The sequence below is a fragment of the Ovis canadensis genome, chromosome 17 (genome assembly GCF_042477335.2).
Source record: "Ovis canadensis isolate MfBH-ARS-UI-01 breed Bighorn chromosome 17, ARS-UI_OviCan_v2, whole genome shotgun sequence".
Lineage (NCBI taxonomy): Eukaryota > Metazoa > Chordata > Mammalia > Artiodactyla > Bovidae > Ovis > Ovis canadensis.
Genome location: NC_091261.1, coordinates 79,027,491 through 79,055,283, shown reverse-complemented (window position 1 = coordinate 79,055,283; position 27,793 = coordinate 79,027,491). Strand labels below are relative to the sequence as shown.

Below are 27,793 nucleotides of genomic sequence, written 5' to 3'. Positions count from 1 at the left end.
ATGAACCCCAGGGCAACGGGCACCTCAGCAGAAGCCTTCCTTTCCCCCAGCCTCTCCAGATCCTGGCAGCTTGAATCATTCCCGCCGGGACTCGGTCTCTGGCCCCACTTCAGGGAGACCCTGCTACCCCAGAAGACATCTACGCCAGGACGTGGGTGCTCCTGGCCGCCACGGGCAGGCAGGCCCTGGGAGAGGGGTGGCAGGAGGAGGGCACAGAGAGCACTCACGCGTGTGCTGTGCTCTGCCACCCACAGCACACTGTGATCACAGACCACTCACTGAGCGCCAGTCACATGGAGACCACCATGAAACTGCTGAAGACCAGGGTGCAGTCCCGCCTTGCCCTCCACAAGCAGTTTGCCTCCCTGGGTAAGTGGTGTTAGTCAGAGTTGTGGCCTGAGCCGCTCAGCACAAGCACAAAGAGCACGGAGCCCTGCGCTCAGACGTCTGGAATCCTGATGACAAAGTCAGCTGGGCCACTGGGGAGAGCTCTAGGCCGCCAGGCAGAGGTGTGAGCTCCCCACAGGGCTACAAGGCTGTCTCGGCCCGCCCAAAGCCTTTTGGGGCCCCAACTTACTAGATTGGTTGGGAGCACTTGTGCTAGGTCAGCGCGTGGCAGACTTTACTGTGCATTTTAACAGGAACCTCATTCACTCGGGGTCTCCAGTATAGTGCTGGGGAAGGAGCCACGAGCACAAGACAGAGCCCTGCTTCTGTGGAGCTTGTGCTCAGCTTGCTTGAATACAGTGGTCCAGTAACCCACACCTCCTCCCTCCCCTGACCCCTGAGCTGACATCCTCCATGCCGGGGCTGAGCCCGGGGTTCACCGTAAGCTCCCAAGTGGTTCTGATGCGCCCTTGACCAAGATGGTGGCCACATAGGGGCTTCTCTTTTATTCGTTCTGTGAACACCTGTCACAGCCTGTCGGGTGCAAGGCACCAGTGGGGGAGGGTTAAGATCTTTCCAGCCTGAAAAAGGCCACTGTCAGGGCTCCCCTGGTGGTCCAGTGGTTAAGACTTCGCCTTCCATCGCAGAGGCTGCAGGTTCTGTCTCTGACCAGGGAGCTAAGATCCCGCATGCCTTGCAGCCAAAAATCCAAAACAAAACAGAAGCCATATTATAACAAACTCAATAAGGACCTTAAAAGTGATCCACATCAAAAATAAATAAAAGAGCCACTGTCAGGAAAGGCTTTGAGTTCCCAGCACCCATCTGGAGGCCCCACGTGGACTCTGGTTTCTCCAGACTCCCCATCAGCACTGTGGAGTTTGTTTTGTCCCGGGGTTGGATGATTGTCATCCTGGATAGCGTGTACCATGTTGGCATATTTGCTTATTGAAACACCAGCAGGAATTCACCCTGGAGCAGCCCTGCTGCTCTTCTCCCTTAGAGGCACTGGCACAGAAGACTAGTCCTTCCTCCTACAAGGTCAGCTGCGAGAACGGCCCTCTTGGCTATTTGATCTAATTAAGTCACTGCCACAGAGGCCTCCTCGTCGGTTCTGGCGGCAGGGGGTTTTTCGTTTGCTTTAAGGATGAAGCGCTGTGAATGCTGGGGCTGGGTCCTGCCACGTGCACGAGCGCTGGGCGAAGGTCAGGTTGACGTGCCTCCATTCCTGGCACGTGTTGACCTGAGTACCGAGTGTACCTGGACAGGTGGCAGGGCCATCTGAGCCTTTCAGAGGGTGCCGGTTACCCAGCTGTGGCGGCCGATTTCCGCCTGTGATGCCCTCTGTCCTGCTCTCTTAGAGCACGGCATTGTCCCGGTCACCAGCGACTGCCACTACCTCTTCCCTGCAAAGGTCGTCTCTCGCCTGGTGAAGTGGGTGACGATTGCCCATGAGGACTACATGGTAGGTGTGGTGGGGGGGGCGGGGGGGGCAGGGACAGGCCACTGTTGCTGTCCTGGGGACTGCAGACCCGAGTCTCCTTTCTGCTGCTCCTCCTCCTGAAGGGTGGGGCAGTCTGACAAGAGGCGCCAACAGCTCACCCTCCCCCTTCTTGGTGACTTCCAGGAGCTGCATTTCACCAAAGACATTGTGGAGGCGGGACTGGCCGGGGACACCAATCTCTACTACATGGCACTTGTGGAGAGGGGCACAGGTAACCACTCTGCCGACAGTGGTTCTAGGTGAGGGGAGCCGCTGAGAATCAAACCTTCCTGGGAGCTGGCCCAAGGAAGCTAAAGATCTGGACTCCTGCCTCGGGGACTCAGCAGTCTCGGCTGAGAGGCAGCGTTCAGCCAGGACTTGTACTGCAACAGTCCCGTCCTCCGCTAATCGTCACCACGGTCCGGTGCTGGTGACGTACCCGCTCTGTAGATGATGCTCAGTCACACACCCAGTCAGATCTCTGAGCCTGAGTTCTTAGCCCTTTTGCTTCATCACCCTTTAGAATCAGAGAACTGCTCGTTCTCTCTTCAAGGTAGGGCTGTCACTCTAAAGCTGTGAAGTGCAGGACTCTCCTCCCTCTTTGCAGTCCCTGCGCTCACTTGGGGAGGCATTGAGAGCTCTGATTCCTCACCGCTGTCCTGGCATCTGATCGGCCAGGGCTTCCAGCTGGACCCACCCCGATGGCGCCTATGGGGCTGTCGTCCAGCCCCAGCCTCTGTGGATCTGGCCCACCCCAGAGGCTCAGTGCCAAGGCTGCAGGGCAGAGGGAGTTGTCTGTAGTTCCAAGATAGTGTGAGAAATGAAAGGTTACACTCTTTGATGTTCATGATTCTTTACCCGTGTGTTCACTTTTCATGTTTTTAGAAATATTCTGAGGAAATTAGATAACTTCAGATACAGTGGCGGCTCCTTGATCCCACTTCATTCTCACCCTCGTGATGGGTGACTGCTGTTTGGAATTTTGCGTTCACTTCCTGTCTTCTCTCCTTTTAAAAAATACTCAAACCTCATCCCTAAACAACGCAGAGTGCTGTTTTCTAAGGGCACAGAAAACTATGCATCCAAGAAATTTCCAAAGCCCCAAGGGTGGGAAATCATTGGAAGACATCACTTTTGCTTCCTGGATGAGGGGAACAGAGCTTGGAAAAATAACAGATATCCTGTATTCATACAAAGGATGAATGTGATCATTTAAATTTTTATTAGATGTGTTGTAATAGAATTTGAAAATTTAAGAGTGAACTTTAAATGAATAAATGGACAACAATTTCATAGTATGGGTTAAAAACAAAAAAATTGGTGGACAAGAGATCAACCCAGAAATACATTCAAAACTATTATGACAGAAACAACAGTAAAATGTCACTTTTCAATAAATGTTGCGACTGTCAGGGTAGAGTTATCTTATTCTGTACTCTCTTGTTCTCTGTTAATTTATTTGCATTACTAGTGGGTGAGCGTTCATTCTCTCCGTCCCCATAAATAATGAGAAAAGGGTGGCTAAGCACTTAGCTCATTGATGGAGAGGGTATCGTATTGAAAAAGACAAAGGCTGTCACCAGAGAAAAAATAATTATGTTAAAAAATACAAATTTCTCATTTAATGATTATGAACACAGCTTTGGCACCAGGTAGCTCTGGTTAAACTCAGCACTGCTGTTTTGTGGCTGTTTAATGATTTTTAGGAAGTTTCTGTCAGAGCCTCAGTTTCTTTAACTGTGAAATGGGATGAGACTCGTTATCAGAATGAAATAAAATGTGGGTGAAAACGGCTCAGCACTGTGCGCGGAAAACAGTAGGTGCTCAGTAAATGCTGGTTATCAAAAAGCTTCACGTAACAAAATAGATAAAAATAAAGAACAGAATAGAGAAAATATATTTGACTATAATGTGATGTCTAGTACATAATACTGTTGAAAACAAAAAACAGATAGGGCACCTTCACTGGGAAAATCCTTAACCTGCTGGCAAATAAATGCCAGGTAAAACAGACTTCTGTCAAAGTAGTAAATAGAACTGGGCTAACCAGACTCAGGACTCCTCACATCTCTGTGTCCTGAGGCCTAGTCACAGGACCTCACCTTCTGCAGCCTGACAGTACCACTTTGGAGTTTCTAGGCGGAAAGTAAAAGTTGGTAGCAGAATGTGCTCTGAGCACCTGGACTAGTGTGAGACACAGAGCTGGCCTCAGGGTTCCAGCAGGGAGGTGGTCGTGGCTGGCAAGCCGGCTCAACTGCGTTTTCCTCCTCTCCCCACCTTTCCCAGCTAAGCTCCAGGCTGCTGTGGTGCTGAACCCTGGCTACTCATCCATCCCACCCATTTTCCAGCTCTGTCTGAACTGGAAAGGGGAGAAAACCAACAACAACGATGACAATATTCGGGTAAGGTCCTCAGATGGTGATGGGAGGAGCAGGGAGAGCCTCCTTGGGCCGGGGTTGGGGGCGAGGGGGGCATAACCGGTGGTAGCTGGGGGCTTGGGCATTGACGAAGTTCCAGGGCAGATGCTGCTGGGATTGTAGAATGTGCTAGAGACTGCAAGGTGTAGTGAAGGGCTCAGACCCCCCTTACTAGCCTGGGGTCCACAGGTTCACCCTGCTTATAAAACAGGGCTAATACAAAGACCAGCCTTGAAAGGTCGTTTCAGGCTTATGCGGAAATGTAAAATGCACAGGAATGAGACAGGGTGTGAAATCGTTGCCCGTGTTAATTGCTGTTATGCCCATGGATCTGACTCCATAGCTGAGGAGCACACTTTGAACCCTAACACTTTCCCATTTGGATCTGATCTTGAGATTCTTCCTCTGTCCATCTTGCTCTTTTTGGCTGTGGACATGCAAGGCAGGAAATGTTCCAGGTCAGGATCAGGAAGACTCCATTGTCTTGAGGAGCGGGCGCCTCAGGACAAGCCAGCCTGGCTTGATCTGCAGGGGCCCAGGCTCGGTTCACATGAAACCATGAGACCCAGCTGGCCTACAAGTGGTGCTGAGTTTCTGGCTTCTGCCGCACCCCCCCCCCCCCCCCGTAGGCCATGGAGAGCGAAGTCAACGTGTGCTGCAAGGAGCTGTGCGGCCCGCGGCCTGGCCACCAGCTCCTGACCAACCAGCTGCAGCGCCTGTGCGTGCTGCTGGACGTCTACCTGGAGACGGAGAGCCATGACGACAGCGTGGAGGGGCCCAAGGAATTTCCCCAGGAGAAGATGTGTCTGCGGCTTTTCAGGTGAGGGACAGGGCCCCGGGACCTCCAGCCCTGCCTCTCACAGAGACGCAGGGCAGAGAGAGCCTGGCACAGAGGGCACACATGTCCTCGGGTGCTCTGGTCTCCTTTCACTGTGGAAATTAACACCCTGCTGCCAGATTTCCGGAGAGAGCTCACTTCCTCCTTCCTAAAACTTGCCCTGGGGCCCCTGCCCTATCAGCCCAGCCCAGTCCAGTTAGTTGTTCATCACACATACACCCCAGAGGTGGGCCTCATGCTGTGTGAGCAGGAGGACTTGACTAAACTTCCCTTTCTCTGCTTTCTGTGGGAGCCAGTAGGTTTGTTTTTTGTGATTCAAATGAAGTTTGTAAACTACAGAGAACACAGGGATGTCCTCAATAGATGCAGGCTATAGGCCTGTATACAGACTAGACATGTCTCCCACCAGTCCCCAGAGTCTGCTGTACTCCCTACAGGGCTCCCACGTCCAGGAGGATCACAGCTGTAGGCAGTCGGGCGTCAAAGAGGAGCCAGCTGTGAAATAACACACACAGTGCAGACCTCTGCTGTCCCACTCATCATCTGGGTGACTCATAGAGCCACTTCAGCTCAGCTCTGAGCCTTTCCCAAAGGCTGAAATGGAAGCATTACCTTCTAACTCATGACAAAGCAGAGGTAGTTCACGTAGGCCTTCCAAAATGGATCTCGGCACAGACGGAGCCTCAGAAAATGCCCACAGGCGCTGGCGGCTTGGTATTTAGTGTGTCTGCACGCCTCGCACTTCTGGCTGCTTTTCCTTCCACTTTGGTGTCGGGTCTTTTCCTTCCCTTTCATCCCTTAACGCATGGTCTTGTTCTTCAAGTCAGTTTCAAAATCCCAGAGCCCACACTCCTCAGGCATCCCTTCCCTTTGGGGCAGGGGGCTGGCGAGGAATGGTGTCACAAAGGGCTATAGTGTGTATCCAAGGAGGATATCGCTGTGTTCTCTGACAGTCTGGAAGGTGCCTTGCCTGCCTTCACCTTCTCACACAGCCAGCCTCTGCCCCTGGAGGCTGTCCCACATCCTCCCGCCTCCGTCTGGCACCTCCACCTGGCCTGGCTTCTTGTGCTAGCTGATAATAACCAGCTCCAGCCCCACCGTGGCTGCGAGGTGGCGCTGACGGCTAGGTGCCGGTGTGTTCTGGGACTTGCTGTCCCTGGCCTGTCTGTGTGAGACCTCAGCTCTTCCCCGCGCCCCGCGTGCTGTAGCACATTTCCAGGGTGGGAATTCTCACCCGGCCACTGTCTGTTCTCTGCCGTCTAGTGGTTCCCACAGGACCCGTTTCCTGAGCTGCTTTGTTGCCCAGGCTGCGCTCGCCTGTCACTGATCTGGGAAGGTGCTCCTTTGGCTGCCCAGATCCAGTCAATTCCATGGCTGATGAGACGTGGGGTGTGAGGTTCTTGTGTGGAGTCCTCCTGACCACTGGGATCAGGTCAAGGGCCTGGGCTGCAAAGGGCTGGCCTGGGCCGCAGGAGACTCGAGGTCTGGCTCTGCCCGGGGCTGGCTGCCTTCAGGCTGTGGGGTCTCCATCAGCTGTACGCCTCAATTTGCCTGACTCGACTCTGTACCCTTCTGGTGTTGGGAAGGTTCATGACATCATTTTAAGAAAAGACTTTGGGGCCAGAACAGCCTGGGTTCAAATTGCAGCTGCTGCCTATGTGATCAGGGTCTGAAGCTCTTGAGCTTCAGATTCCTCATCAGTAAAACTGTATCCAGTCAGGTGGTGTTGGGAGCATGAAATTAAACCAGGGGAGCCTGTCAAGTGCCAAGCACGGTGCAGGCAGAGGAAGCCCTCCTTTAAGTCCATTCTGTGCAGTGTGGCAAAAAAAAAAAAAAAGATATACAAATCTCCTCCCTCTGGCAAACACCTACACTGCCTCTCACCCTCCCTCCCTCAGACCAAGATCCAAGGTGTCACCTTCTGGTCACCACTGAGTGTCAGGCACAGGCAGAAGGATGAAGGAGGCCCTTTAGCTGGACACTGTTCACCATGGAGTTGTGTGGAAAAGGACCCTGTGTGAAGTTTTTGCCCAGGGGCCCAAGACGAGCTGAAGCACCTAAATGTCACAAGGTCCAGGCTTTGGCTATGATTGTTAGCCTCTTGTGCCAGCAGGCTTTAGCATCAGACCTGGTTTTGAATTTGGTCTGTGAGACTTTCTGACTGTCTAATATCAGGTAGGTCACATCCCTAAGCCTGCATCTTCATTTAAAATCTTTGAAATGATAGAAATAGCATCTCTGAAGTAGCCAAACGCAAGGCCCTTGGCAGGCACTTACTACAGATTCTTTTCCCACATAAACTCCTACCTGCATGGGAATCTCCCTACAAGAGAGGATTTTCAAGTTATATTTTTTTAATCATAGACATGAATAAAACATGTTTGTTGTTGAACATAAAAACAGCAACAAACTGTTGCATGAAAACAATGTAAACAGTGAGGGTGCCCAAGCCCCCGTCCCCTAAAGTGCCCGTCGTCAGTGGGCACTTCTGGGCTTGTGTGGGCACGTCACGCCTTCGGGGGCACATGAAGACGCTTTTCCAGAACCGCTGTCACCCCTTTCACACTGTTCTGCAGTGTGCTTTCCTTACACCAGTCTCGTATTGTCCCTTAACAGCTTCGTATAGTCCCTTGTGTGGATGCATTCACTGTATCAGCCCGAAGCTATGGCGTTAACTGGCCTCCCTTCTCCTGTTTCTCTAGGGGTCCCAGCAGGATAAAGCCATTTAAATATAACCACCCTCAAGGGTTCTTCAGCCATCGCTGACGTCGCGCGCGGCCTGCTTCCCCGCAGACCCTGAGTGCTGCGCCTCTGCTGCCGGTTCCGGCGCACACGTGGCTCTTGATAGTCTCCCGGGACAGGTTTTCTATTTGTAGCCTATTAAAATGTCACCTGACCAAGTGGCCTTTGTCTGCGGCTCCCTGGGGAGAGGGGGTGGCTTTGGTCTGAAAGGGCAGGTGGGAGCGGGGCGTGGCGTGAACGCGCATGTGTGGATGGCTCTCTGGCTGGCCGGGAACGGCAGAGTGAGCACGACTCCGGCTCTGCAGCAGACCCTCACTGCCTTCACGTTTGTCATCCAAGTCCCTGCTCTTAGCGGGTGGCAGGGGAAGCCAAAGGCAGTCTAGTAGAAAAAGCAAAAGCTCTTCTTCCCGCAGCCCCTCACCCTGTCAGTGTCTCCAGCGGCCAGATTGCCCTGGCTGGTGGATGTTACAAACATCTGACAGCGCAGCGAAAACAGGCAAATAGTCCCAGAGAATCATTGTGAATCTTGTGGGGTGTCGTGGAGCTGATGAGAGTGATATCAGGATCTCAGGCAGAGCTGCTGTCCAGTGATGCTCTGGCAGCATGAGAGCAGGTGTCTCCAGAGGAGAGGCTTCACGGTGATGGCATGATAGGAACCTCAGGAAATAATGGTTTGATTCTCAGGATTGAGAAGTCCTGAGGAAATAGGCAACGCCCTCCATTAAAATTATTTTAAGAAGATACAAAGATGTAAAAAAATATTGAAGCATCATTATAGAGTTGCAGGTATAAAATTCACTAATTAGAAAATGAAATAAAGTTTTATTTTTCCAGCTTTATTGAGATATAATTGACATATAACTGTGTAAGTTTAAGTTGTACAGAGGGATCATGATACATTGAGAAATGATTATTGCAATAAGGTTAACACATCCATCACCTTACATAGATGGGGCAGGGGGGAGATGGGTGTGGGGCTAAGAACTTTGGAGATCTGTTCTCTTAGCAGTTTTCAATATACATAAATCTAACAACAATAAAAAAAATCGATATACTTAAATCTTATTTGCCATGATAGTCCCAATCACATGGATTTTTTCCTTCCCATAACACACTTTGAAGTTTGGTTTCCGCTATAAATGGAATTTTTTTAGATTATTTTCAATATGGACCATTTTTAAAGTCTTTGTTGATTTTATTACAATCTTAACTTCTATTTTATGTTCTGGCTTTTGGGCCACAAGGCATATGGGATCTTCGCGCTAAAACCAGGGGTTGAACCCGCACCCCCTGCATTGGAAGGTGAAATCTTAACCACTGGACCACCAGGAAGGGCGCCTCTAAACGGAATTTTACCAGTTACCCTTGGATACTGTGGACCTCTGGTATAAGAGCTGTCTCCTCTTGTCTTCTCAGCTGATCTCTGAGCATCCCTGTGACAAGGATTTTCTGAGGCAGAACCTAGGAGGTTCTTGGCCTCCCCGGGGCCCTGCTCTTTACTGACAGAAGCCTGAGCCCAGTGAAGAGAGAAGGCTCCTCCGGGGCTTCTCCCTCCCCTCGGCCTGGATCATTCCTTTAAATTCCAGAGGTAGATGCTTTCCAGCCCACGGGTCCTCAAACTGTATTGTGTGCGAGAATCACCCACCCTGGGAACGATTAGAAACACATTCCCACGCCCCACTCTAATATTTGGACTCAGTTGACCTCAGATGGGCCAGGGAAGTGTATTTTTAACGAGCTCCCCAGGTACGCTTTGTTCTAGTCTCTTTTTGGAAGTCACTGCACTTTCCGCATTTTTCCTCATGACTCCTCTAGTAATGCAGGAATGATTCCCTGTAAGAAGCACCCCTCTTGTGCCTCTTCCTCTTGGACAGCGGCATAACCTCTGGGCACTTCTTTCTCTCCTGTACTGAGATTTCTTTGTCTTTTCCCCGACCTACTTGCCTGAGACGATCGCCGCCGACATCCCCCTCGGTCTGGCCACCTTCAAGCCTTGCATCTCACCGCCTGTGCTGAATAAGATTGAAATGGGGCCTAAAAATAGTTCCTCTGATGGCCCCTGCATTGCAGCCTCCACTCTGTTCTCGACTGGAAGGTGGCCAGACTGACTCAGCACACAAGCTCGGCTCTTGAGAGCTGGGACAAGGTTGCAGAGACAGCCTGTGAGGGCTGGGAGGAGGCTCTCTCTGCTTCCTGGGCAGAAGATGTCAGAGCCAGTCACCCTCTAGAAGAGGTTTTCCCCTCTTCAAGGGAGCAAACTGAACAAAAGAATCCTTTGGCCTTAAGAATTAGGGTTTCAAAACTAGTGAGAAGCCCAAGACAATCCAGCCCCTTTGAGCTGCTGAACCGAGCCATCTGTCTCCTGTGGGCAGATTAGGGGGAAGGGGCCTGGCTTGGGAGGACCTCAAAGCTTCCCTCTTGGCCTGGAGCTTTGCTGGACCACATCCCACACAGCAGCCCCTTTCTGTCATCCTCCTACACCTCGGACTCGGCCCAGCGTCCTTGCCTTTTTAAAGCTGCTACCCATATTCTTGGTTTCTCAGTATCTCCTGCCAGTCTCTCCTGTCCCTTTTTCCAAGCTTGTCCCCTGCCAATTGTTTTCTCTGCAAATACTCCAAAGACCCCTTTTGTTTTAAGAGCATTCCTGCTGATCACAAAGCTAAAAACCTTACCCACAGAATGAAGCAGAGCTGCCTAGGCTTCCAAAGGAACTTTCCTCCCTGTCTGCATAGCCCTAGCTCTGGCCTTTCCATGGTATTCAGCAGCCTCTCTGTTGAGATCAAAGAGGTGTCAGGCATCTACTTTGAGTCAAGCCCTGTGCTAATCATGATTTTACATTCACTGTCCTGTTTAATTACAACACATGGCCAAGCGTACACGTTCCCTACATGTTTACAAATGAGGAAACAGGCTCAGAGGGTTAAATGACTTGCCCATTGCTCACAGGGTTCTTTAACTACCCACCCAAGGTGCGAGCCCAGCAAGGTTTGTCTGCTTCCAAGGCTTCCCTTTCCACAAGAATAGCTTCAGGCTAGCATAGCTTCAAGCCAGCACTCTTGGTGGGCCATTTATTCATTTCAGCAACACAAGTACGCCAAGAGTACTGTGGTGGTCAAGAGGTATAACTTGGTGTCAGACTGATCAGCTGGGTCCTTTTTTGCCCACAAATATACTATGTGCATCTTGATTTTTTTTTTCATTTCCTTCATTTTGTTAAGGGGGTATATTAATTGATTTTCTTACGTAGAATCATCTCACTTGATCATTGTGTATAATTTTTTTAGTATGTTATTGAATTTGCCTTTTTTGCATTTGCTGAGGATTTTTATATCTATATTTTGCAAGGGATATTAGTTTGTGGTTTTGCTGTGGTTCTTTGACTTTGGCATTAGGGTAACGCAGACCTCCAAAGATGAGTTAGAAAGTGTCCCCTCCTCTTTTACTTTTTGGACATGTGAGAAGGGTTGGTGTTAATTCTTCTCTAAATGTTTGGTAAATTCATCAGTGAAGCCATCAGCTTTAACCTTTCCTTGTGGGTAGTTTTCAAAGTACTGCTGCTGCTGAGTTGCTTCAGTCGTGTCCAACTCTGTGCAACCCCATGGACAGCAGCCCACCAGGCTCCTCTGTCCCTGGCATTCTCCAGGCAGGAATACTAGAGTGGGTTGCCATTTCCTTCTTTAATGCATGCATGCATGCTAAGTCGCTTCAGGCGTGTCCAAATCTGTGTGATCCCATGTACGGCAGCCCACCAGGCTCCTCTGTCCACGGAATTCTCCAGGCAAGAATACTGGAGTGGGTTGCCATTTCCCTCTCCCTTTCAAAGTGCTAATTTGTAATTCATTACGTGATGCCTTGCTCTACTTGTAAGCGTGTCTATTCAGATTTTCTGTTTCCTCTTGAATCAGTTTTCAGTAGTTATGTCTTTTTTAGGAATTTGTTCACTTACTCTAAATTATCTAATGAGCAGACATACAGTTGCTCACAGCATTCCCTACTAATCCTTGTTGTGAAGACAGTGTTGATGTTCTGTCTTTCAGTACTGCCTTTAATAATTGAGTCTTTTCTCTTTTTTTCCTCATCAGTCTAGCTACAGGTTTGTCAGTATGGTTGATCTTTCAGAGAACAAATATTTGGCTTCATTGATTATTTTTCTTATTTTTCAATTCTGTTTCATTCGTTTCTACTCAAATCCTGCATTCGGTTTAGTTTGATCTTCTTTTTCCATTGTCTTAAGGTAGAAAATTAGATTATTGACTTGAGATCTTTCTTCTCTTTAAATGGAGGCATTTACAACTAGTAAGTTTCACTCTAAGCATTGCTTTAGCTCTGTCCAATTTATTTCCATATGTTTTATCTTCATTTTCATTCATCTCAGAGCTTTTTCTAATTTCCCTGGCAGTTTCTTCTTTGATCTTTTGGCTTTTTAGGAGTGTTTTATTTAATTTTCACATATTTATGACTTTCCCAAATTTCTTTCTCTTACTAGTTGCTAATTTTATTCTGTTGTGATAGGAAGCATACTTTGTCCATTTTCAGTCCTTTGAACTTTACTGAGGCTTGTTTATGGCCTAAGATACATGGTCTGTCCTGGAGAATGTTCCATGTGTACTGGAGAAGGAAGGTGTACTCTGCTGTTGCATGGCGTGTTCTGTAGGTAACGTGTTCGGTCATTGACGTAAATCACTTTTTACTTTTTTTTTTTTATTATGTGGGTCTTTGCTGCTGCTCGGGCTCACCTCTAGTTGCACAGAGCAGGGACTGCTGTCTAGTTGCAGGCTTTGGGGGATGACTTCTCTCGATGAGGAGCACCGGCTCTAGGGCACAGGCCTCAGTGGTGGTGGCTCCTGGGTTCTAGAGCGCAGCCTCGGTAGTTGCTGTGTGTGCGCTTCTTTACTCCTCAGCTTGTGAGGTCTTTCCTGGACCAGGGATCAAAACCCTGTCTCCTGCACTGGCAGGCGGATTCTTTACCACTGAGCCACCAGGGAAGCCCGAAGCAAATTACTGTTAAAATTTTAAACTTATTTTCTTTTTTCCTGCCACACATTTACTAACATAGGCGTAACTTATTTAGCCAATCTCCTATGATTTGTATATTCAAATGTTTTTCATTTTTCTAAAACATAAAGTGAATTTATTTTGTATTTTTAGGATTTCTGTACCTGCTTATTTAGGATACCTTCCTGAAAGTGGCATGCTTTCATTATAGTATCTAACCTTTTAAGATTTTTGATACATTTCATTAGGTTGCCTTCCTGGAAAATTTTTTCAATTTCTTTTCCAACCGTTAGTTCCAGAAAGTTCAGGATCCTCTGCACACCCACGGATGACTGGGTATTACTGCTTGTTTGGATCTTCTGCCACAAGCGCTCAAGGCACTGTGGACGTTTATCGTTGTTGCTGCCCAACATCCACCCCTTTTCCTTCTGGTGAAGTGCAAAAGTGGAAGGGTCAGTCATTCAGTTGTGCCCCACTCTTGGGACCCCATGGACTGTAGCCCGCCGGGCTCCTCTGTCCATCCGATTTCCCAGGCAAGAAGACAAGTGGGTAGCCATTCCCTTCTCCATAGGATCTTCCCCACCCAGGTTTCTCCTGTTAACAGTCCTTTAATTTCCTTTCAGAACACACCTCCCAAACTCTTAAGTTTCAGTTTGAGGGACCCAATAAGAACAAACCCTGGACTTTTCCTGGAATGTTGAAAATGAGTTTTTCCCACCCCTAACCCTGACCTCCAGAGTTTACTAAGCAGATGGGATGTAAGCCTGAAGCTTCTAGAGATCACTTGGAGAAGTCCTGCCTGAGAATGAAGCCTCTGTAGAGGAAGACAGCTGAGAGATGGAAAACAAGTATCAGCATCCTGGGGACATCACTTGAGAATCCCCCTTGGATCTAGCTGTATGTGAAACAAGTCAGCCTTCTTGAACTGCTTGGTTATGTAAGCTAACGTTATATGAATCATTATTAAATATCAGTAGCAAGTATTTTACTTAAACTAGTTTGTTTTCCCCTAAAAGAATTCCCACTGTCCTCCTCCACACTCGGTAGGACGACTCTTCCCACCCACTCTGATGTTGGATAAAAGCACGTGGATTGCTTTAGCCCATGAAATGTTGCCAGATGAGACCTGTATCACTTATGGGTACAAGCGTGAAGAATGAGCCCGTGCCTGGTTTGCCACATCCGCTCACCCCTGCCTCAGTGAACTTGGAAGCCTGGGTCTAGATGGATCCCCTGTTAGCTGGGTCCGTGAGCGACCTACCATGGACAGAGACCTGTGCCAGCCCACCCAGGGGTGCATAGCGTGAGTGAGTAAGATGCTTTCTTTTGTGTTAAGCCAGTGAGATGTAGTTGTTTATCGTTACAGACAGAACCTAACCTCTCCTTTCTGAAACAGTCTCCCTAGGGATGACTTTCATCAACCCAGCTGTGTCTGCAGAGCTAACAGCTAGCCAGCAGGAAGGGCACATCCTAAAGCAGTCAGCTCCGTCCACATTCCACCCGTGTCCCCCAGGCCGCTAACGTCTGACAAGCAATTCCATAGCAAATTGACTCTATCAGTTTTTCCTAAGGTTTGTTATACTCCCGGAGGCAGGGTGATTTTGTTTGGCAGATGGTTAAAGTCTGTCTGGTTGGTGTCTGACCTGTGACTCCTGCCTACAGCACTGGGAGCATGTCCGTGTCATTTCTGAGAGTAGATTAAAAAGATGCTGGCTTCTGTTTCGCTTGTTCTCCCTTGCTCTCACCTGGTCATTCTGCTGGAAGCCAGCTGCCATGTGGTAAGGTGCTCTGAGGATAAGCCTTCAAAAGGCCAGGAGTGGAAAGAGGCCTCTGGCCAACAGCAGAAGAGAGAGGGCATCATGGTCAGGTCCTTCTGCTCTGCCTGTGCCACTTGGGGCCACCATGAGAAGGAGACCATCTAAATACCTCCAGCACCTGGTTTAGGGGTGGCCATGTAGCCTGTCCCCAGAGAGGACGGCAGCTGGACCACTGAGTAAGGATGAGCCTGGGTTCTGTGCTCAGACAGGCCTGAATTTAAATCCATGCACCACCTCTTCCTGGTTCTGGACTTTGGGCAAGGTCTGCTTCTCTAAGCCTCAGATTCCTCGACTAAGAAATGCAAGTTTAACAGCGCTTGCTAAACTGGGCTCTTTTATTAGACAGTGGACATAAAATGTGTAGTCCAGAGGCCAGTCCTGGGGGATGCCCAGTAAGTGGTGACCGAAACTGATGACCTGGATTCTAGTCTGGACCAGTCCCTTCGTGTCTTCTGTAGACATTGGCTGAGACAATGATTCATGAGAGCCATTGTAACTCTAATACGTATCATGTTTCCCTGTGATGTCAAAGCCGTATTATCTATGTAACATATTGCTCCAAAGCTTAGTGGCTTAAAGCAGCAGACATCTATCATCCAGGTGCAGTTTAGCTGGGCACTTCTTCCTTAAGGCCTCTCCGAAAGCTACAATCAGGGTGTAGTCTGGGGCTCAGCAGGGGAGGATCTTTGTCCACATTCGACAGCGTGGTTGTTGGCAGGATTCGGTTTCTTGTTGTTCTGAGGACCGTTGTTCTTCACTGGCTATTGGCTCTTTCCTCTCCTGGCTTTCTGAAGCCTTATCCCCAGAGCAGCTTACCACATGGCAGCTGGCTTCCAGCAGAATGACCAGGTAAGAGAGCAATGGAGAACAAGCAAAACAGAAGCCAGAATCTGTTTGTAATCTACTCTCAGAAATGACATCCTATCACTTTGCCATATTCTAGTTATTAGAAGTAAGTCACGAGGTCAAATTTTTACACTGAAGACCCCACATAAATCCACATGAGCACTGCAGGTTTCAAAAGCATGTCCAGAGAAGCATGTTGGAGTGCAATTAGGCGACTGTTAACAAATTGTTCCCAATAGTGGTGACTGTAGTCTTCAGTACAAGTGAATTAGCTACATACAGCCCCTCATTCAGAAAGCTCATCCCTCCTTACAAAACAAGGACATGTGCAGAGCTCTTAAATAGATGGCTCCATGTCCCCAGGACCTCACCTGTCCCCAGACTTCAGTGTACATTAGAACCAAGTGGGAGTCGGTGAAGCCTGCAGTGTCCCAGGCCAACCCCTCAGATACTAATTCAGAGGTCGGTGGAATGAAGGAGTCTGCATGTTTATAAGATACCCAGATGCTTATGTAGGTGGCACATGGATCTTGTGGAGAAACCCCACAGCAGGCCACCTGTTTATAAGATTTCAAAGCACTGAGCAGTGCCTGGGTGTGTACCCAGGAAATAGCCTGAGAGCAGCCTCGTAACCAGTCCCGGACGTGCACAAGATTTCCTGTTCCCTCCCAGTCCTGTGCATTCTCAGGTGTAAAATTAAGACCTCCCTTGCCCATCCCCCAGCCCGTCCAGGGGAGAAGAAGAAATGACAACAGTCACATTTCTATTTTATAAGCACTTGGTTTTATTGCACAGAAGCAATTGAAAGAGGACTCCAGTGGAAAAGTGCGCCCTGGCGTGGTACAGTGGTCAGCGCCCAGCCCCACCTGCTGCAGCTCTTCCGGGACAGAGAGCTTTAGGCAAGGACTCGACCACCCCTTTGGAAAATAGAAGGCATTCAGGAATAGGTTAAGACATCTCAAGCATAATGTGTTTCTAACTGCTCATTCATTATTGCGGTCATCTGTCAGTTGCACATACAGGAAATAAATGCACTTATTTGGAGAGGAGGGGGCAGTCTGTATAGTCAAGTGTTTACGTGTGGCATTCGGCATATATCACATTCGGCTACATAAGCTATCATAACATAATTGCCCATCGCCTAGGGAGGGTTTGGGCCATGGGGCTGGGAGTTGGGAGGACCCTCTCTTGCTAACATATTGCTAATAGAAATTCCTGTTTGGTGAAGGAGGGCCTGTTGTCTAAGCAGAGTTTCTTCTTAAAAGAGAGAAAAAAGTGAAAATTTGTGATGCTGACCCTTGAGCTCCCAGACCCCCCTGAGTTTCTTTGGCTGCTCTGAACGATCTCTTCTCCCTGCCTTACTTCTCCCCCTTGGTGGCCTTATCTTCTGCAGCCTTCTCTGCAGGTCTGCTGTCTTTCTGGTCTGTGCTGGAGGATTTCTCAGCCTTGGCTTTCCCGGGTGTGGAGGCCTCCTTGCCAGGTTCCTTGGCTTGGGCCTCTGTTTTGGGTTTCTCCTCAGGCTTCTTGGCTTCTGCGGCCTTCCCCTCCTTGGCATCTTTTTTCTCCGGTGCTGCTGGCGTCTCTTCTTTCTTTGGCTTTTCTGCTGCTTTGCTGGGTTCTTTGGCCTTGGCATCATCTGGTTCCTTTTTGGCCACCTCAGTCTTCTCTTTAGGCTTGGCCTCTTCCTTCCCCTTGGCAGGACCCTCCTTCTCTGGGGTGGTTGCTTTTTTCTTATCTTCAGCCTCTTCCTTCTTGGCTTCAGCTTTGGGTTCTTTGGGCTTTTCTACAGCAGGCTCCTTCTTCTCCTCAGGCTTTGGAGCCTCCTTCTTGGGCACCTCATCTTTCTTGCTGTCCTTCTTCTCCTCAGCTTTGGGTATGGCTGGAGCTTTCTCTTCCTCTGCCTTCTTTGGGGGCTCTTTGGCTCTCACCTCCTGGGGTTTTTCTTCCTCCTTCACAGGGGACTTGGCCTCCTCCTTCTTTGGGACCTCCTTCCCAGGAGCCTTGGCCTCATCCTTCACAGGAGACTTGGCCTTCTCTGGGGATTTGGCCTCCTCCTTCACAGGGCTTTTGGGCTTCTCTGGGGACTTGGCCTCCACTGGGGACTTGGCCTTCTCTGGGGACTTGGCCTCCTCCTTCACAGGAGACTTGGCCTTCTCTGGGGACTTGGCCTCCTCCTTCACAGGAGACTTGGCCTTCTCTGGGGACTTGGCCTCCTCCTTCACAGGAGACTTGGCCTTCTCTGGGGACTTGGCCTCCTCCTTCACAGGAGACTTGGCCTTCTCTGGGGACTTGGCCTCCTCCTTCGCAGGAGACTTGGCCTTCTCTGGGGATTTGGCCTCCTTCGTAGGAGACTTGACCTTCTCTGGGGACTTGGCCTCCACTGGAGACTTGGCCTTCTCTGGGGACTTGGCCTCCTCCTTCGCAGGAGACTTGGCCTTCTCTGGGGATTTGGCCTCCTCCTTCGTAGGAGACTTGGCCTTCTCTGGGGACTTGGCCTCCTCTTTCACAGGAGACTTGGCCTTCTCTGGGGACTTGGCCTCCTCTTTCACAGGAGACTTGGCCTTCTCTGGGGACTTGGCCTCCTCTTTCACAGGAGACTTGGCCTTCTCTGGGGATTTGGCCTCCACTGGAGACTTGGCCTTCTCTGGGGACTTGGCCTCCTCCTTCACAGGGGACTTAGCCTCCACTGGGGACTTGGCCTTCTCTGGGGACTTGGCCTCCTCCTTCACAGGGGACTTGGCCTTCTCTGGGGACTTAGCCTCCACTGGGGACTTGGCCTTCTCTGGGGACTTGGCCTCCTCCTTCACAGGGGACTTAGCCTCCACTGGGGACTTGGCCTTCTCTGGGGACTTGGCCTCCTCCTTCTCTGGGGACTTGGCCTCCACTGGAGATTTGACCTTCTCTGGGGACTTGGCCTTTTCTGGAGACTTGGCCTCCACGGGGGACTTGGCTTTCTCTGGGGACTTGGCCTCCACGGGGGACTTGGCCTTCTCAGGGGACTTCACCTCAGCTGGTGACTTGGCCTCCTCCTTCTCTGGGGATTTGGCCTCCTCCTTCGCAGGGGACTTGGCCTCGGCTGGGGACTTGGCCTCCTCCTTCTCTGGGGATGCGGCCTCTTCTGCTGGGGGAGCCCGTGTTGCTTCTTCTCCTCCCTCCTCTTTGGCCTCTTTCTCCTCCTCTTCAGTCACTTCCTCCGTCACCTGGACCTCCTCTGTCTGTTCCTCCACAATCACAGTTTCCTTCTCTGACTTTTCCACCATCTTGATCTTCTCTTCACTTTTGACTTTGATGTGAGTGGACACGGAGGGGATCTTGGGGAGTCCTTCTGGAAGGAGGAAAGGACCTGGGCCAAAGCCGATCCGACACTCCTCGCCTTCCAGGAGTTTTCTGCAGAATGGATAATGAAACGTGTTACTGCGAACTCAAGGTCGGTCACTGAGGCAGGGGGCTTCCTGAGTTACTCCGAAGACCCCTGTGTGTAGTGATACATAGGTTGGTGGAAGAAGGGATGTGAATGGTGGGCACTTAGACTGGAGGAGGTCACTAGCAGATCATCCCAAGGACTCCCAGAATCTGTACCCCAGTGGCATTGCTCTTGTTTTAATTCAGCTAAGGCTACCACTTGTAAAACTTTTTTTCCTCTGAAAAATGGCCCTTAAGAGAGAACGCCTATATTAACAAAATTTACATGTATTGTCCCTCAAAATGTTGTTTAAGGGAAAGGGGGGAGTATGAGCAAGAAATTCCACATTTATAAGCCTGGGCTTTAAAGGTATTAGAATGTTCCCATTTGAATTTCAAGGGTCTGTTGTTATATTCTCATCCTTTGAATTTTAGGAATAGAGTAGGGGCAGAGTTTCTGCTCTTTCCTACCCACTAGAACTGTGACCTTATTAGCAAAGCCATTCAAACTCTTCAAGCCTCAGTCTCCTCATTGGTAAAAACAGGGTCATTAAGAGTTTCTACCTTAGAGGGTGGTTTCCATGAAATAATGAATGAAAAGAATCTCTTTAAGAGGTAGAGTTGTAAAGGTCCTTGACAACTCAAGGCCCTCCTTTCTCTCCCAAGACAGGCCTCTGGCTGGCTGAATCTGAGAAGAGGGTAGGGAGCTTTAACCCTCTAAATCACTGTCAGACCCTCTAAGTCACTCTCAAGATATTTGCCTCTCAGAAGGCAGAACAGTGGTGGCCAGGACTTGGGGGAAGGAAGGGAAGGGATCAGGGAGTTATGGTTTAATGAGCACCGAATTTCAGTGTGGGAAGACGGAAAGTGTTCTGGAGGTAGATGATGGTGATGACTGGACAGCAATGTAAATAGTTTTAATGCCACTGAACCGTATACTTTAAAATGGCTAAAAGGTAAATTTTATGCTGTATACATTTCATGATAGTAAGAAAAAAAAATTTTTTTTTTTTTTTTGGTCTCTAAGACAGCAGGCTACCTCACTGTGGAGCTTAAAATCCAAGGCTTCTCCTTCTGAGAACACAAGGGCTCCCACCACCCAAAGGCCCCCGGCCCCCTCACCTGTAAGCAGCGATCTCAATGTCCAGAGCCATCTTGACATTGAGTAGGTCCTGGTACTCTCGGAGCTGGGCCGCCATCTCCCACTTGGTGTTCCTCAGCTCTGCATCCAGCTGCTGGATGGCCTCCTGGGGAGGAGAAGTCACACATGCGTCACCGTCAGTCACCATGGGGCCCTTGCCACCAGCAAGGCTGGAGCAGGCTCCGCAAACTCAGTGCGGTCCGGGCCAGCCCCGACCTTGCGAAAGCTTTGGGACCTCATTTATGGACCTGGAACAAACATCCCGCTGTGTGTATAACCTCAGCCTGGGGAGTGTTCTGGAATGAAACACGCCAGACACCGACTGTGGCTATCACAGGTCAGTGGGATGGCGGGTGAATTTTTACAGATCTTAAGCTTAGAAAGGGCTCAGTGGGAACTTGTCTGCTTTGGCTCCCTATTGTCTGCCCAGTGCTCCAAAGCACCTGCATATTAAAGGCTCGGGAAGCAACTGCCGTTGATGACTGAGACAATACCCAGAAACATGCTAAACACGAGCTGAAGCTTCTCCCCGACCCTGAGCCCACTGAGCCACTGCTTAAAGTAAACCATCATGGCTGAGTAAAAAGCAACCTCTTTTTCTACAATAACCACATACTGCTTGTATAATAAGTTCTCTAAAAGAATTTTTAGACACTTTCTTTCAATCATTATCTTTAGCGGGAGGTATCTACTGAGGCCTTCCTAGGCTGTCCTCACTCAGACACTGGTTACTGTTTACTGAACACCCAGCATGACCAAGACTCTGCCATCTCTCACTCATCTCATGAGAAGTTCATCTCTCTAATCTTCATAGCTCTGCAAAGGAGGCTTTTTTAAAAAAATTGCACTGAGAGAATTCAGTCACAGAGAGAGGCGGATAACTTTCTTAGGGTCACACAGCTAGAAAGACATACAGGTACCCCTGGCCTGTCTGACTCTAAGGCCTATGCTCTCTACTCAAAGAGGGACAGTGACTTGTCCAGGGTCACCCAGCCAGGTGAGGTGGTCTGGCTTTCTGCCCCACCCCTGCCCACCTGGTAGGATGCGATGTCAGCCTGGTGACGGTCCTCCAGCTCAGAGCGCTGCCTCTCCAGCGAGTCCTTGGTGCTTTTGAGCGTCTCCAGCTCTGTGGTCCTGGCCTGCAGCTGGCGCCGGTACTCAGATATCTCCTCCTGTGCTGAGCGCATGGCGTCTGTGTTCACCTTGGCTGCCTCAGACAGTCGGTCCAGCCTCACTGGGGGAGAGAGGGGCAGGGCACAGGGTTAGACACAGCTGGGTTTGGAAGGGGCCACACACGGTGAAGGGCCTCCTGAGTGCCAGGGGCTACTGTGGGTGCTTCACTCCTCCTGTCCTTTGTGGCAGGCCAATGACACTGCCCAAGGCCAGCAGGCCAGCTTGAGCAGCAGGACTGGGGTTCAAATCTAGTGTGTATCTGGCTCCAAAGATCACGCCCTGACTCCCCAGATGCAGGCCTCAGGTCCTGCACAGCAATAGAAGGCCCTATTTCTTCTGGCCCTCCTGGTTCAGCTCCCCAGTGCTGGGGGTTATGAAACCTGGCCCGTGGAGCTTAACCTCTAGCTTGGGGTTGAACAAATCAATGAGCCTATGACCTTTAGAGGCACTAGGGCTCTGGGAACCATGCAGCCCCAGCAGAGCCCAGATCCCTGTGGAGTCTGGGGCCCGTGTGCCAGCTCCTCTGCCCCTTCCTCCCCCTGGCTGTGCGTTCTCTAGTACAGGAGCCCCTGTGCCTATGGCAGCCACACCCTGGCTCCTGTGAGCAACAGGCTGCAGGTTCCCAGAAGGCTTCAGGGGCCAGAGTGGGTCTGGAGATCTAGTGTGAACCTCCTGACAGTGAGCATGCTGAATCCTGAGATAATGATACTCAGGACCTGAGTCTTAGGAGTTGGGGAGGAAGAAGAGTGATCCAGAAGTCCTGGGATGGAAGTCCAAGAGGGCAGGGAGGTTTGCTCTGGGAGGAGCCTTGCTGCTGCAGAGATGGGGGAGGGGTAGTTCTGCTACCGCAGAGGAGAGGCAGGAACTGGAAAAGCCATGCACCCAAACCCCAGCTTTTCTGGTTTTCTCTCCTAGCACTTCCAGAGACTTAGAGACCATCCAGATGGGTGAGGATTCTTACCCACTGTGGGTCACAGTCTTCTCTGAAAATCACTGAAGCCTCTGTGCCCTCTCCCAAGAACAGTGCAGAAGTTTTAAGGAGCGTGGAACTCCCCAGGGTAAGAAGCCCAGTTGGTCCATCCCCCTTCTAACACCAAAAGGAATGAAAACCAGAGAGGGCAAGTGTGGGTCAAAGTCATCCTGCGGGTGTTGGACATAGCTTCAGAGCTGCAGCAGCTGCACCCTAGCTGACTCAGGGTGGCGTGGAGGTGGGGGAGGGAGATGGATTTGGGAGGCTCCCAGCTTTTAGGAAGGGGAGAGAGGACATTTAGGGGCCCCCTGGCCCCTTCAGCCTCACACACCAATTGGTTGTAATGATGGCCTTCCTGGGGAGAGAGAATGTGAGAATGACTCACCCTCTCCGACTGTAGCCGGGAGAGGCCTGATAGGTGTCAGGAGAATGGGGTCCCCTGCAGTGTGCAGAAGAGGGGGATGGGCAGCATTCGACAGGGAAGGGATGTTACTTTGAAGGGCAATGAGGGACCTCCCGGCCCCGACGACTAGAAGCCGGCACCGCTTTGGAGCGGTAGAGGGAACCTGTTGGAAGGGGGACTCACAGTAGGGGGGGTTACCCTGACTTGGGAGAAAGAGCAGAGAGGACGAAGAATTGAAGGACAGATACAAGGACCCTGGAGAAGGCCAAAGGAAAACCTAGAGTGGGGAGGAAGAGGCGGGGAGTATCCTACAAGAGACCCAGAGTAAAACTGTTTTTTAGCTAAGGGGCGTGCCGTTTGCTGGGGGAACCTGAGCAACCGCACCATCCAACCTAGCCCTCTAGGACGACTCCACCGACCCCCTAGGTCACACCACCCTGCCTCTCGATGTCCGACCACCAGGGGGCGCCCCTCCTCCCTGCCCCCCGCGCCTGCAAACCTCGGAACCACTCCTCGGACTGGAGAGTGCTCTGCACCGTGTGGCCTTCAAGCTGCGCGCGGATCTCGCGCAGGGCTGACGTCACGTCGCACTTGAGGGCATCGCGCGCCTCGGCCTGCGTCTGCGCGGCGCTGCTGCTCTGAATCTGACCGAGCAGCTCGCCCACCTCCTCCTGGTGGTGACGCCGCAGGTAGCCGCACTCTTCCTGCAGGGCTTGCGCCTTTTTCTGCAGCTCGACGCGCGCTGCCTCGGCCTCCTGCGCAAAGCGGGCCAGTGCGCGCGTCGCTGCCTCGGTCTCCTCGCGCTGCCGGGCCTCGTCGTCCAGGCGCTGGCGCACGTGCGCGATGTCCTCCAGCAGGTGCTCCTGCTCCAGGCGCAGCTGGCCGCGAGCCGCGCCCAAGCGCAGCACCGCGCCGCGCATCTCGCGCACCTCGCGCTCGTACAGCTCGCCCATGGCGGCGCGGCCCGCCTGCTGCTGCCGCAGCGCCGCCGCCTCGCCCTCCAGGCTGCGGTTATGCGCCTCGAGCTGCCGCACCTTGTCGATGTAGCCCGCGAAGCGGTCGTTCAGCGCCTGCAGCTGCTCCTTCTCGCTGCGCGCCACCACCATGCAGCCCTCCGGTCCGTTGCTCAGGGTGTCTAGCGAGTCGGTGCTGGAGGCAGTCCCGGCGCCTCGGAAGCGGCTCGGGGAGGCCGACACGGAGCTCACGGAGGTCCGCGCCCATGAGTGGAATCCGCTGGAGGAGCCGGTTGCAGAGCGCGCTCCGGCCGCGCCGCCTTTGCGAGCCAGCGCATAGTGCAAGCTGCCGCCTCCGTGAAGCGGCGCGAAGGCGCCCAGCAGCGCGTCGGCGCCGCTGAAGCTCATCGTGGCCGGAGCGGGTGCGGCCACCGGCGGAGAAGGAGCCCTGAGGCTGGGAAGAGGCGGGCGACACTGCGGCACCTCCGGGCCGGCCGGCCCTTTTATAGCAGCCCGGCGGGGTCCAGCCCCTCAGCAGTCCGGGGCGGGGGGGAGGGGGGAGGAGGGCCCCGCCCTCTCCGCCTCCTCCCCCAGCGGCCCGGGGCCGGCCGGCTCCGCCGCAGTGAGAGGGGCGGGGCAGGGGAACCTGGGAGTGAAGGGGAATCGACAACGCAGCGTCAGAGGAGACCTGCGCCCCCACCCCGCCGAGGGCGTCAGACGGTAGAGGACTCCCGGAGTGGACCGCCGGGGACCCCCCGGGTGCGGGTGGCGAGACCCTACTACTATGTTCGAAAAGAGAGAAGGCGCCCGAAATGGGGGAGCGAGGGCAAGGAGACCAGATGGGAATGGGGCAGGATGCCCTCGGGATGGGGTGGTGGGAGACGCAGTAGGATGAGGACCCCGAGTGATAGGACGCACAGGATTTCCCTGATAGTTAGACCCTCAGGAGAGGGAGCTCACAGTGTCTGCAGCCCGCCCAGAATAGGGGAGGAGAAAAGTACTTCTGAATGGAGGCCTGGTGGGCGCTACAGAGAGTAGAGATAGAAGACCCCTGAATGGAGGTAACTGTTCCCCTAGCTGCTAGAGAGGCCACCAGGAGAGGGCTCAAGAACTCGGCAACCGGCCGGAAAAGGGGGAGGGCGACCTGGAGTTGGGGAGGGGCGGCAAGGCTGCCCTGAATTGGGGGTGTGGGAGACACTGCAGAGGCTAGAGAAGGGAAGCCTGGATTGGGGGTGGGCGCAGTGTTCTCCTCAGGATAGGAGGCAGGAGACCCTGAAACCGGCCCCAGCAAGAAGGACCCTCAGTGAAGTGGGCAGAGGGTTCCCTGCGAAGGCAGAGTGTGCAAGGGTCAAAGAACCAAGAGTGGGGCTACTTCAGGGAACGAGGCGTGGAGTTGGGAGAGCTGGTGTGAGTTGGTTGTGAGGTTGGGGGAGGTAGCAGGGGTGCCAGGAGTCCCTCGGGCTAGGGTCTGCACACCGAGGACAGTTCCACAGTTGCTGGCAAATGACCTTGAACATGTTGCCCCCACCCCCACTCGGTTTGCCCATCGGTACAAAGAACAGACCTTGCTCTAGGTCAGGCTGCAACTTGAGACCCCTGGAGACTTGGGAAGTCTCCAGCAACAGTAGAGGAGACGAATTCTACTGCCCGTGGACATAGCAGCCACTTCCCCACAACTCGGAAGTCCTTTCTTCCTCTCCCCTCTCCATCTCCTCGGCTTCAACTTGTCATTTCTCCCCACACCCACAAGAGACAAGTGGGTGTCATGACTGGGCTCCCTTCTCACACCCAGAGAAGCGGTGAGAAGCTTTCAGCGTACCAGAGCTGCTCACCCCCACAAGCCTTAATTCAGGTAGAAAAGAGGGCCTTTGTATTTGGGGGACCTGCACTGCTGTTGATATTTAGCTTTGTCTTGGGTTTGACTCCAGTCAAGAGCCTTGGGAGTGGGGGTGGTGCTGCAGCTGAGCTTCAGCACCAAGGACAGGGCCTACTCTCTGTTGGGGACAAAGGGGTTAATTAACCTCTGCCTTCCCCTTGAGGGATGGGAGGGAGGAATTCTATCTCCCTGATGTCTGATCCCTGTGCTATGCAGATGGGGGACTGAGGAGGGGTGGATGGGTAATCCAGTGGGGTCACCCTGCCAGCCAGAGACCCAGCCCCTTGACCTTCTATTGGGGGTCCAGTTCCCTCCATTCTGTGACATTCTCCCACATACACACCTGTCTTGCCCTTCCATTGGAGCTGAAGGGGCCTACATGTCAGGTGCGGTGAGACAGGGAGACTTGAGACCCCCTAGGGAGTCACTGAAGTCTTCCATCCCAGACCTGAGCCTCCCTCAGGCAGTTAATTCAACCCCCACTACATTTCCAGTCTGCATGGTTTTCCTTCTGTAGGCTCCCCAGGATGGGGACAGACAAATACCCTAGGGAAGACCTCTATCTGTCCTTTTCTCTCTGCACTCCATGTCACTCCCAGACCCCTGGTTCTAAGCAGGCCCTCAGAGACGGGGATGTGATTGTACTGTCCCTTTAACCAGGTTTTACTGAGAGGAGAGTGCGCTGGGGAGGAGGAGGGAGGGGGAAGGGAGTTTCTGGTTTTGCATGGAGAAGCAGAACATGATGAAGCATTTTTCCCCTGTTTAAAGACCCAGCCATGCTCCAGTTTGCAGGGGGCAGAAGGGCAGGTGTGCAGTTGGTGCTGGGAGGATGGAGGTGAGTGTCTGGCCTGAGGCTTCTGAGAATGGCATTTGGGGGGCTTGCAGAGGGCTCCCCATTGACTTGTCATCCTGCTTGGAAGCTTGCCATTAGTTCTGGTCCTTTGGGTCTTTCCAGTCATCTGCGTAGTGCAGATCTGTCCTCTGGGTGTGGGGAGGCTGACAAGCAGCTGGCAGCAGAGGGAGTGGCAGCAGGGGCTGGGTAAAAGAGAGGAGGGGGCCAGGGTGCATTCTGTCAAGGCTGAGGGCCCACAACCGTGGGATTCTAAGCAAGAAGTCCCTCGTGTGATTCATGTGGCTGGAAAATGACATGAGGGTGGGAATCCTGAGGTCAGTCCCCTCAAAGGGCCCTTCAGGCTCACCTCCTGGAAGTCATTCCCTTTTCCCCCCACATGTGGTCAGTTATCCCCTCCATGGTCCCCAGTGCTAATCCACTACATCACACTTACCACTCTGAATTGTCATTAGGTGAATGAATGGATGGATGAATAAATTCCAGCAGTTCTTCAGCCAAACTTGTAGTCTAAAGGGGACTAAAAATGATTCTGCCCTGAGTCCTTGAGTCTCAAATCCCTTTGCTCTTGCTGCCCTCAGTTTTTACCGTTTGAAACTGAGAACAACAGTGTCATGTATCCATTCATTCATCCATTCTTCACAAGTTTACTGAGTGCCTTCTATGTGATGGGCGTACAAAAAACACTGAGGTCTGGAAGCCCAGAAACTTCTAAAATTGTCTCCCTGGGACAAGGATTCTCAAGTCCTTCCCAAATCCCAGTGCAGCATTTCTCAGGGGAACTTCTTGAGGATTATGATAAGCATTCCTCCAAAATGGAGGGGAAACAGGAGCTTAACAGCTGAAGAAAGTTAACAGGACTCTTGGTGCAACTCTTTCAGCCTGGACGTGGTGATGAGCATTGGGAATATCCCAGAGGTGCCAAGTTCCCCAAAACTTCTTTGACCACAGTAGTTTCTGACCCCTCAAGTGTCACCCAAAGTGACCCAGACTGCAGGACCCACTCAGGCATGGGCTTCAGGCCCTGTTCCCTCTGGGCTCTCCTTCAGGGTTAGTGCTCTTCAGGAACAGGGCTGCAGAGTGAAGGGTGAGGGTGAAACATGGCTTTAAGTGAACACTGGCAAAGCATTGCTGCCACTCCATTCATTCAGTGTCTACAGGGTTAGACCCTGTGGTAAGCCCTGCGGACTCTGAAGTATGATACCCCAGTGAGGGGGAATACCCCATGCGTACAGCAGACAGAACTCAGCCACCACTTGGTACCTCCTCAAACATGGCAAGAATCACTAGGCAAGGATCATTGTCCCTTTTATATATGAGTAAACAAAGGCCAGAGTAAGGAAGTGACTTGCCCAAGTTGACCCAGTGACAGGGTCTCAAATCATCCAACCTTAAGCTGGTGCTGTATACAGAAGGTGGAAACCCATTTCTCTGGCACTGAGGGGCCCAGATGGCCTGAGGTTGGAGGAATGAGAGGCCCCCAGAGAGGGAACAAGCAGC

At 51.8% G+C, this 27,793-nt stretch overlaps 2 protein-coding genes across 13 annotated transcripts in view; one reads left to right on the top strand and one right to left on the bottom strand.

Annotated features, from left to right (window-relative positions):
- THOC5 (THO complex subunit 5) overlaps positions 1 to 8,025 on the top strand; it is a 29,603-nt gene extending 21,578 nt beyond the window's left edge. For all 12 annotated transcript variants that reach the window (XM_069557229.1, XM_069557226.1, XM_069557220.1 and 9 more), the window contains 6 exons: positions 255 to 369; positions 1,749 to 1,852; positions 2,015 to 2,102; positions 4,157 to 4,272; positions 4,917 to 5,107; positions 7,828 to 8,025. In XM_069557229.1, coding sequence (XP_069413330.1) covers positions 255 to 369; positions 1,749 to 1,852; positions 2,015 to 2,102; positions 4,157 to 4,272; positions 4,917 to 5,107; positions 7,828 to 7,891 — 678 coding nt within the window. In that variant the 3' untranslated portion in view covers positions 7,892 to 8,025. The remainder of the gene's footprint in view (positions 1 to 254; positions 370 to 1,748; positions 1,853 to 2,014; positions 2,103 to 4,156; positions 4,273 to 4,916; positions 5,108 to 7,827) is intronic.
- An 8,260-nt stretch (positions 8,026 to 16,285) lies between these two features.
- NEFH (neurofilament heavy chain) lies at positions 16,286 to 23,975 on the bottom strand. Its single transcript, XM_069557209.1, has 4 exons — positions 23,114 to 23,975; positions 21,103 to 21,302; positions 20,050 to 20,174; positions 16,286 to 18,912 (listed from the first exon to the last, which is right to left on the bottom strand). The coding sequence occupies exons 1-4, from the start codon at positions 23,973 to 23,975 to the stop codon at positions 16,884 to 16,886; spliced, it is 3,216 nt and encodes a 1,071-aa protein (XP_069413310.1). The 3' UTR covers positions 16,286 to 16,883.
- Between the last annotated feature and the right edge of the window lie 3,818 nt (positions 23,976 to 27,793).

What these genes read in the sequence shown, in the direction of transcription:
- NEFH (XM_069557209.1), bottom strand. Translation starts at nt 23,975, where the DNA reads ATGAGCTTCAGCGGCGCCGACGCGCTGCTGGGCGCCTTCGCGCCGCTT. An exon ending in CTGACATCGCATCCTACCAG is followed by an intron (nt 20,175 to 21,102) that starts GTGGGCAGGGGT and finishes TCTCCTCCCCAG; the next exon opens with GAGGCCATCCAGCAGCTGGA. An exon ending in ATTGAGATCGCTGCTTACAG is followed by an intron (nt 18,913 to 20,049) that starts GTGAGGGGGCCG and finishes TCCATTCTGCAG; the next exon opens with AAAACTCCTGGAAGGCGAGG.